Here is a 10,315-nt window from a genome sequence, read left to right on the forward strand (position 1 = left end):
AGATATATTTTATTATATGTAAACTAACAATTCCATTCTTCACGTGTTAGTTTTACATTTTTTTACATTATCTAAGTAAATCTACATTGTCAATTTATGACAGTTAATTTTTTATAATTGATCTAATATTAAATAATGTGTTGCATTAAATATATTTGATTATTCGTTTTATGTTTTCCCACCCGTTGTATGTAAATGCATAAATGAATTACCCTAATCGGAATTATAAATTAACCTAGGGTAACAAATACTCTTTTTGTCTTTTTTTAATGCCTTTTTACAATAAAAAATTTATATTTATAAAAAAAAAAAACTCTATATAATTGTTTTGAATATTTAAAAAAAAAGATGTTATGCATTTCCGCTTTTCCAATTATGCGCCTTGTGCTGCTTAGCTCTCAGTGTTCGGCTTCCAAATCTTAAGATCAGACTGGTTTAAGTTCTGATTCCGGTTTTTATTTTAAATAAGAGAAAACAAAACTTAATTTTTAAAATATGGTCAATTTCTCACCGAACAAACAGAGGATAAATGATTAAACTCGCGAAGCTTCGTGGAAAATGTAAATTATAAAGGGCAAAAACAGGTAAAGCAGGTTAAATTGGGAATTGAGAGTGCCAACTCTGCAACAAATATCACGTCACCATGTTTAATTGATTTTTCATAAACTCTGCATGGCTTCAGCACGAGTGATGTGATTTAACACCACACCACACCACACCACACACACACACACACACAACACCCACCCCACAACCCCACACCACACCACACCACACCACACCACATACACACACTGCATGGTTGATAAGATAAATGATGGGGTGCAGTGCATATAATTTTTGGTGGTTTTGCCATTAAATAATGTTGAATTAATTTTTTAATATGATAATGCACGGTAATGTGATTATACATAAATTAATAAATGTATTACTTCCATGCTGATGTACATGATCATAATGATGTTATTGATTTGCATAATTAACTTCATAAATTTAGCTAGTGTAAATATTTTACTCATTATATGTATCTTGAAAAAAAAAAAAAAAAGGAAACCACAAACGCATACATACATGCACACAATCTCATCAACCCGCATGACTTGGCCAAAGCCTCATGCACCCAAATGTTATAATCATTCTTACAAATCTAGCGCTTTTCCCTTCTTTTCATTTTGGGGAAAATATGTAATGAAAAACTAATTACCTTGTTTATTCTAATTAAAAATGAATTTAAAAGAGAAATTTGAGTATTAGATTCAATAATGCTTTCAATGGATCTGTAATTTAGTACACCTTATGATGTTTAAAATTTTTCCCTGATTAAGTAAATATAAAAGAGAAAATATCATCCATCTTTTATTTTTTTATATAATATGCTTATATAGTAGCAATATCGGGAAAAAAAATTTTGATTTAATATTTTCTCATTAATGAAAAATCATCAAACTCTATCCACAAATATTGCATCGTTCACTGAAGTGAACGTAACTACCATAAGTAGTTATCATGGGTGTGAGTAAGATCATGGATGAAATAATTTTTCATCCGAAGATGGTTATAATAGAAAGTTTCAGTCATACGATTAGAAGTGGAGTAATACTGAAACGAAATAAAAAATAATACAAAGTAAACCACAAAACAATAAACGTGATTATAAATGTTATTGGTTGTGTATCTGTAATACACACAAACATTGGGTGGATCTATATTAAGTATTCATAAGAATTAATTTTTTTATGATTTAGATCTTGTCGATCTCATAAATCTTAATGTTTCAAAATTTCTTTCAAAAATAAGAATATAAGTCACTTGAATAGTGATATGAATGCTTAATATTTTTATAATTAAAATCTATCATATATAATTATTTTAGAGTCATAAATATTGTTTTGTATTTTATTATCATGTTCTCCTTCTTTTCAATATTTTGTGTATGTTATTATTAATGTAATTTTTAAATGAAAGAATATCGATTTCAAAATTGAAGCGTTGACTTCAAAAGCTGATGATGAAGACATGTGTTTGATGGATAATATAACAACGCACATAATTCTTAAGAAAAAAAAATTATTCTTAACTTTAGCACTAATTGAAGTTAAAATAAACACTATATCAGGATCTATAAATCTGATTGAAAGCTCTAGAAGAACCACAATTTTATTTAAAAACAATGCTAAATTAAGCATCAATAATGCACTATATGCAAGTAGATCTCCAAGAAATTGTTAGAATATGTCGTAAAAACCAATCGCTTTGCTGGTTTCAAGGGTTGTATATCTTGTATATACATTATTAATAATACTTCACATGTTTTCTGCATCAGTTTTATATCTATGTTGTAGTTGTATATTACATCCATATTAGCTACATGCATATGACATGTGAAAGGCCGCGAGGAATTTTAATAAACGTCATCAAATCGTTCCTCGTATAGGCAATTTGTTTGGACAATAGTATTGCATAGTAGGTGTGTGCTATATCATCACAGTATATTAGTGGATGATATTAGACATGGTAGATATACACATAGGTAAACAATATAACTGTTTGATGGTTAGAAAACTGATCAAAGGTTATTATATTATATTGTTTATCGAACATAATCGCTAAACGATGATCACATAGGCATTAATATTATATTGTCTATTATAATATTTCTATAATAGACACTTCTTCCATATTATATGAAAACAATACAACATGTATTATCCAAATTAGAAGTTGATACATTAAAAGAGACAGAACCAAACATATATCACTGAAGTTTTTATACACTTGTGAGTTTCAACAGAGTAAAAAGATTGATGTTAAACAAATACGGTCTAATGAGAATCTTGCAAATTTGTTCACTAAGACATTATTGACATCAATATTTGAAAAGTTAGTGTATAACATTGGTATGCAATAGCTCAATAAGCACTCACATTGCAAAGAGGGGGAGAGCATTTATTAAGGGTAGCAAATTTTTTTAAATTTATCATATTTTGAACAAAATGTGGACTGTACTTTTTTTACTAAGTTTTGTCTTATTAGATTTTTCTAATAAGGTAGTTTAAATATATTCAATCCTATTTTACATTACATTAAATAATTATATTATTTTGTTTTGATTTTTATCACTAAATTTTATTTTAACAAAATTAATATAATTATTTTTAAGTGATAAAAATATAAGAGAGAGTATTATATGTCTTATAGATTTTCCACCACATGCAATAAAGTTAGAAACTTTGGTGAGAATGCATTTAATGGATAGGAAGAGTGGGCAATGAAAATTGGGAGGTGGAGTGATATTATTGGCCATGGGGTAATGGAATTTGTATAAACCTACCCTCCTTTTCCAATTGTATATACACGCTTCTTCATCCAGATCCTGTATATATATATATATATATATACAAGCACTCTTACTCTCCTCTCAATTCTTCCTTAATTTCTTTATCTTTTCATATTTGTTTAATTACAATATATATATTAACATCATATTTGGATTTTTTTTAGTAGGGGTGAGTAATATGCCCAAACCGAAACCAAAATTGTCGAACACTAAAATTTCAATTTTGTACTTGGAATTAGAATTGACCTATCCTGAATAAGTTCCAATTCTAGTTCTTTAAAACTGACAGATTTCAATTTTGATTCCAAACACTTAAAAACTAAAATTGAGGTAATAACTGAAACTAATGCACAATGAGTCTCTCTTCATCATCAATCCTGGCTAGTGCTTATTTGACTAACTCATTGAAGCCCAACAGGCCAATCTTCTTCATCCCTAGAAAATCAGAAATCAAAAAAATTAGCAGCAGCAGGTAAGATTAAAAGCAGCACCATGCCAACATTGATCTTGTTGGGAGAAGAATAGGACTAAATGTTTCAGTGACACCCATAATGGGGTCCTTATTTAGGAGCAGGATAGACATAATCTCACCAGGGTAATTCTTTGACGAACTCTCCAGTTTTTTGATCACTCATATTTGTTACTCTTTGACTAAAAATGCCCTTTGCTTTTTCTTCTTTTCATTCTCTTATTTTTCTGTTGGCAAAATCATCATTTATGGTAAAAAAATGATTTAATATCACTTTTAGAAGGTGAATTTGCACCGAATTTTAAACCTTCATACTGTGAAAAAGAAAATGGCCTTCTTGAAACTTTTAAACTGTCAAATTTGGAGTGAACACACCTAGGGCTAGAAACGAGCTGAGCTAAGTCTGAACAGGGTCTAGCTCTTTTTTGGATCGTTTTGGACTGGGCTCAGTCGGGTTCGATTTGGGTTCGTCGAGCTCGCTCAATCACATTTTCATAATCAGGTTCATGTTTGTTGTCTCGAGCTCGTGTTTAGACTCATCCAAACTAAGCTCATTTTGAGTCTGAACAAACTCACTTTGAAAACAATCCTATCTTTAGGTAAGGTTGGAAACAATGTCATTTGATGGGTTCAAGTAAATCGTGCTTGGCTCATGAGCCAAGCATGACTCTAGTTCAGATTTGGGCTTCGGCTTGTTTTTTATTTTACTTTCTAACTCATACTTAGATTTGTGTTCATTGTCTTAAACTCATGTTCAAGCTTGTTCGAGCTAATCTCGTTTTAAGTTCAAACAAACTCGCTTCAAATTTAACCCTAACCATACTAATTGGATTAAACTGTCTGCTCTATCAAAGCGGTATTCGATTTCGTTTCAAAAACATTGTTATTAACTTTAATTCATCAGACTAAAGAATTATAATTGACCTCTCATCTATGTACCAAAAATATAAACTCATAAATTGCTTTAGTCCATAACGTCTCATCAATGTGATATTTTCATAGATAATCCATAATCGGCCTAAGGACATATTTCCATTTTACTTTCTCAAGTATCTTGTCTTGATATTTTATTATTCAACCTATTGAAAAACTCCAATCATGTCCAATGTGAATGATACTTATATACTTGACCTAATGACCTTGGGCCTAACCTATTTTTCTATACCATGACTAATGTCATTAATAGGCTTACATTCAATAAGTTGTCACCTTTTTAGTATATTAAAAAACACAAGTCAATAAACATAGAAACAATTTTTTATCTAGAGTTAAGGTTATCACATAAATAATCATCGAGTTGATTCTAACCAACCAAATCATTAATGAATCAAATGCATTTTCAATCCAAGCCCAATATATCCCATCACCGAAAGATGTATGATCAATATCCAAACTTTGAGTCTCTGCTTCAATAGCTAAAATAAATTATCTCATATTAGATTAGGTCATATATGCTCTTATCATAAATGAAGTGTCTATTTTTATTTCCTTGTTGCTGACTATGAAAATTTGTTATCACTTTAGAATCATGTCTTTAAGCATATATATTGCATATATACATTATTTTAAAGTTAGTATAAAAGAAACGTCATTGTTTGTTTGATATACAATCGTTATAAATAAATACAAAAATAACATATATAATAATACATTAATAAAATCTTTATTAATTTATGGTAACTAAAATGTCATTTTTCAACTTTTGAATTTTGGGTTTTGAGTTTAAAAACTAATAGGGTTAGTGTAGATAGGTGTGAGCATAAAACCCACTTGAAATCAAAATTGTTATATGCCTAGCTATCAATTCCAATTCTTATTTTGAATAGTCTTTCCTAGATAAGTTTCGTATCCATTTAGGAAGGAATCAACACTTTTTGGTTCTAGGTCCACCTAAGGAACCAAAATTGACTTGCGAACGAACTCTAATTCAAAATTTGGCTACCTTACCCAATTTCTTTTTAAACGTATTGATTTTTTTGATGAAAAGCAAAACAATGATGTTTTGATTTGGTTGCTTTTAAACAAAGAAATTCATCAACTCTCTCCTAAATTCATTCAAATTTAGTGTCTTATGAAACTAACCTATTTTTTATTAACCTAATAAATATTTAAATGATATATCATCATATAATTTAGCATTATTTTATATTAATTCAAAATCATAAATAATAACACTTGATTAATCTAATTAGGTATTCAAAACAAAGTACATATAAGTTTATTGTCAGAAGAAACGAAACAAAACAAAACTTAATCCCCTGCAAAACAAAATTTTTCTGGCGACCTATCTTAATTGGTTATGATTCCAGTTCTATTTCTAATAACAGGCCGATTCCCATTCCAATTCCAATTCCTTGGTTTTCAATAAAATACGCAGACACACTCACTGTTAGTTGTAGACATACATTCTTGGTTTCACAACTATAACCAAGTCAAGCTAGGTGAACCATAAATTAGTAACATAAGAAGCTTCAATAGTAATTTCTTGTTCGAGTGTTACAAAATTTTAAGAAATCTCAACCACACTAGATAGTTGAAAAACAAACAAAATAAATTACAAAAGGTTTTAGTTTCCACACAGATCCAAGCCCCCTTCACAACTGGCAATGTATTTTTAACTTCTATAGTATTGTACGGAAAACCCAAAAGTGAAACACAACCAAGCACAATCTTAGTTTGCAGTAGACCTATTACTAGATGCAACCATGGAAAGCTAGATCTATTTCTTTTCTTTCTTTCCTTTCACTTCTTTCTCATCGTACGAGTCTTCATCGTCATAGTAATACTCTTCTTCATCATCCTCATATTCATCATCCTCATCATAGTATTCTTCATCTTCATCATCATCATCTTTGCCATTCTGCAGTAGATAATTGGAGTCTCTTAGCATCTGCCCTCTTAACCTCTCTTGAATTCGATCCCTAATAGCTGTGCCCTGAAATGCATCCGAACTTTGATTAAGTTGGTAAGAAGATAAACACAGCACCTGCATAGTAGTCTACTAGTTGATTCCATTATTGAATAATACCATTATGATGCATAGATCTTCTTACCATCTTATGGCAACCTTCTTCAAACATCTCAAGGAAACCAGCAACCCACCGATCAGCATTTTCCACCCACTCATTACGATGCATTGCAACAGTTTGAATCTACAAATATTAGAACAGGAACATAAAACCATCATATTCTAAGCCACATGACAAGTAGGAGTGTGAAAAATGAATTATGTTAACAACCACAACGATTCAGCAGAGGTTGGGCATTGCAGTGTAAAAGGACACTCAGATAAACTTGCAAGATCGAATTCAAAATCATCTACTCACAATTGTTAGAGCAATGATTTAATGGCCACTGATTGAGCAAATCCCGCCCTCACCTCAAGCATATATAGAACAGAAACATTATGACACAAGAATCAAAAATACCTTTTCTCCAACTTTTTCCTGATGTTCCTTCACTTTCTCATGCAGTTTTTTCAATCTCATGTTAACCCTCAGCCGCTTTTCCTGTCAAAGATTGAATTAACCATAGTAGATAAGTTCCCTTAACCAGAACAAAATATCTTAATGAGATAAATAACAGCAGTATACATAAAACAAAGATCTTGCCTTTACATAGCTAACACCCAGCTCTTTTCTTGAATATCCTCTATCCAAATTTCGCATAACATATTGGTTGTAGTCTTTAACAATCCTCATGATAATATCTGATGTTGAAATCCCTTCTGTTCGTTTTGTTTCCAAAAACTTCCCTGCAGCTTTGACCTGTAACAGATATCCAATTACATAATTATACATTACAGAGGAAAGAAAAGGAAAGAAAGGAACGCATTGTCACTCAAACTTACAAATTCATAAACATCTTTTCCAGCACCGCTAGCATCGGCATAGCTGTAAAATAACATTCCAATAAATCAGGATGTATGATATACCTGGATGCTCAAATCACTAAACGAGCATAAATATGCACTTGATGGGAACAAAATCAGGCTTATTTTTTCAAATAACTGAGCAAATTTCCCACTCAAGAGAAACCAAGAATTTTTAGTTAATCGTAATAACACAATCTAATCCAACAAAACAAATAGACTGCCACTCAAGAGAAACCGAGATTTCTTGGTTAATTGTCATAACACAATCTAATCCAACAAAACAAATAGACTATCCATCATGTGTGAACAATTTTATTTAAGTCTTTTATCCTTACGGAAGAGAGTCGTGAGCCACATAGTCGATCTTATGTTTGTCAAGAAATTCCTGTGTGACCACCCAGGGTGCATTAGGAATGACTTCATCTACCCATCTGATCATAAAAGAACATCAATATACACATTAATCGCCATAAGAGACACGAATGATAAATTTCCTCAAACACAAACACCCCGCACACACTTAATGCACCACAAACATTGCAGATCCACTCAAACATCCCAGTTCAAAGTTTATCATGTAATTAAAAGTTAAACACTCAAATCAATATAAGAAAAACACATACTTGCAATGGCGAAGTGATTCATAACGTTCTGCGTCTGTCATGACAGTTTTGCCCTTATAATTGTGAGTGATCTCATCATTGCAGCATCCAACGAGGAGATAAGTATTTGGCAAACTATAAATCGAAAATGTTCGCATCATTCTAAGCAAATAAATAAACTAAACCTATCTAAAGGGCAAACCCAGAAAATAAACCACAAAATTAATCATTAAAGCGACCAAAAAAAAAAAAAACTACCCAGATAAATATTCAGTAAAATAAAGTAACCCAGAAACAAAAAAAATACAAACAGTTTCTTGGCTTGTTCAAGAGAGCGAGCGTGGCCGAAATGAAAAAGATCGTAGATCCCATCGGCATATATTCTGACGGGGCGATCAGTGGGCGGAGGAAGCGGCGGTGGATACTGGGAACCCGTCGAATTTAAATTCGAATTGGAATTGGATTTGTCTTGCGAGTCAGCCATGAGGCTCCGATGCTCGACGATGATGATGATGGTGATTAGAATTCAAAGAAAGTTATTTCATGTTTTTTTTTTTTTTTTTTTAAATAATAAAAATAAATTTCCTTTTTAACCGTTTCCCACTTGCGAATATCCGTTTTCTACGCCTTTGCAGTTGAAATTTTATTATTAAAATGTTTTCACTTTGTTTTCTTATATTTTATTTCTGTTTTCATTACTCTTTTTCTCCTATTATTCCAATTTTTTCAACTAACTAATTTCCTTAATTTAGCTTTTAATATATATAAATACCTTATACTAATTTTATTTTGGATATTGAGGTAGGACAGTAAATAATTAGGTTTAAATTATAAAATCAGATCTAATTATTTAAAAATTATAATTTGATATAGTTTTTAAAATTTATCAATCTAAACCAAATCAAATCATAATTTTTAAATAATTTGATGGTTTTATTACTTAATTAATTATTATTATTTCTATTTATATAAATAAATTTATATAATTTATTTTAATATATAATATTATTCCAAAAATTAAGTGTAAACAACAAGTTTTATACTGAAATATAAAATATTACGTTAAAACTGTACAATTTAACCATAAACAAGGTATTGAGATTCAGAATGATAATTAAAAATAATAATTTTAAAACGTATTATTTTGCTTTTTGATTAATTTTATATTATTAATATAATAATTTATTTATTAATTTAGATATAATGATGATTTGGTGGTTTAATGATTAATATAGAAATGTATTTCTTGCTTTGATAATGATTAATAAGGGGAAATTGCTATTTCAGCCGTTAAAGTTTGTCAAATTTCAACCAAGATGGACTAATGGTGCGGAGAAATCATATCGAATTTAACTTTTTTTGTCCTAGAATTGAAAACTATGACATTTAATATTATATTTTCAAAAAATAATATTTTTTTCATTTTAACTAGTCGGATTACCGACAACACCTTTAAATTACCCTAAACCTGTTGTTTAGCTCCACTTAATGACTCATTTCCTTTGCCAGAATTCACCTGCTTTTTGTTAGAATCAAGCTGGTTTTCTTTTTGGAATTAACCTTTCATTTTTGGTTAACTTGGAGCCTTGTAATAAACTTTGAGAGCCTGCAGTCACATAGACTCGTAACAATAGACCAAGTAAATCAAAGAGTAAACTTTATTATAATAAATCACGTTGAGATCATTCGAACCCTGAATGTTTACAAATGATTTTTGGCTCTTCACCCTAGGGTCAAAATTAACCTTTCATTTCATCTAAGTTAATGCGTTTATTTAGATTGGATTTGAAATTTGTTTTGTTCGATATAGTTGGTTTTATCCCAATGTAATAATCTAACTCAGATGAGATTTTTCGTTACGAAAAAAATTAAGTAATATGATACGTTATGGTGTTAAAAATGGAGTGTTGTGTTAGTCATTGTTAACCGATAACCTTTTTAGTACATAGAGTTTTTAGGGTTTAATTAGATTAATAACTTGATTTCAAATTCAAAACCTAAGGTTTTTTGTTTATGGAGTTTTTGATTAAGAT

At 30.2% G+C, this 10,315-nt stretch overlaps 1 protein-coding gene across 2 annotated transcripts; it reads right to left on the reverse strand.

Annotated features, from left to right (window-relative positions):
- Positions 1–6,259: 6,259 nt before the first annotated feature.
- Positions 6,260–8,853, reverse strand: LOC123195379 (choline-phosphate cytidylyltransferase 1-like). Of its 2 annotated transcripts, none has more exons than XM_044609063.1 (8): positions 8,594–8,853; positions 8,304–8,417; positions 8,016–8,111; positions 7,657–7,699; positions 7,418–7,573; positions 7,235–7,315; positions 6,860–6,958; positions 6,260–6,792 (listed from the first exon to the last, which is right to left on the reverse strand). In XM_044609063.1, the coding sequence occupies exons 1-8, from the start codon at positions 8,764–8,766 to the stop codon at positions 6,526–6,528; spliced, it is 1,029 nt and encodes a 342-aa protein (XP_044464998.1). In that variant the 5' UTR covers positions 8,767–8,853; the 3' UTR covers positions 6,260–6,525. The 2 variants fall into 2 exon arrangements, with proteins under 2 accessions (XP_044464998.1, XP_044465001.1); XM_044609066.1 differs by having other exon boundaries at positions 6,260–6,741; positions 8,594–8,848.
- Between the last annotated feature and the right edge of the window lie 1,462 nt (positions 8,854–10,315).

Source organism: Mangifera indica, chromosome 1 (genome assembly GCF_011075055.1).
Source record: "Mangifera indica cultivar Alphonso chromosome 1, CATAS_Mindica_2.1, whole genome shotgun sequence".
NCBI classification, from domain to species: domain Eukaryota; kingdom Viridiplantae; phylum Streptophyta; class Magnoliopsida; order Sapindales; family Anacardiaceae; genus Mangifera; species Mangifera indica.

Coding starts and splice junctions, on each gene's coding strand:
- LOC123195379 (XM_044609063.1), bottom strand. CDS start 8,766: ATGGCTGACTCGCAAGACAAATCCAATTCCAATTCGAATTTAAATTCG. Junction 7,700..8,015: donor GTGGCTCACGACTCTCTTCC/GTAAGGATAAAA, acceptor GTTATTTTACAG/CTATGCCGATGCTAGCGGTG. Junction 6,793..6,859: donor AAGAAGGTTGCCATAAGATG/GTAAGAAGATCT, acceptor ACTACTATGCAG/GTGCTGTGTTTATCTTCTTA.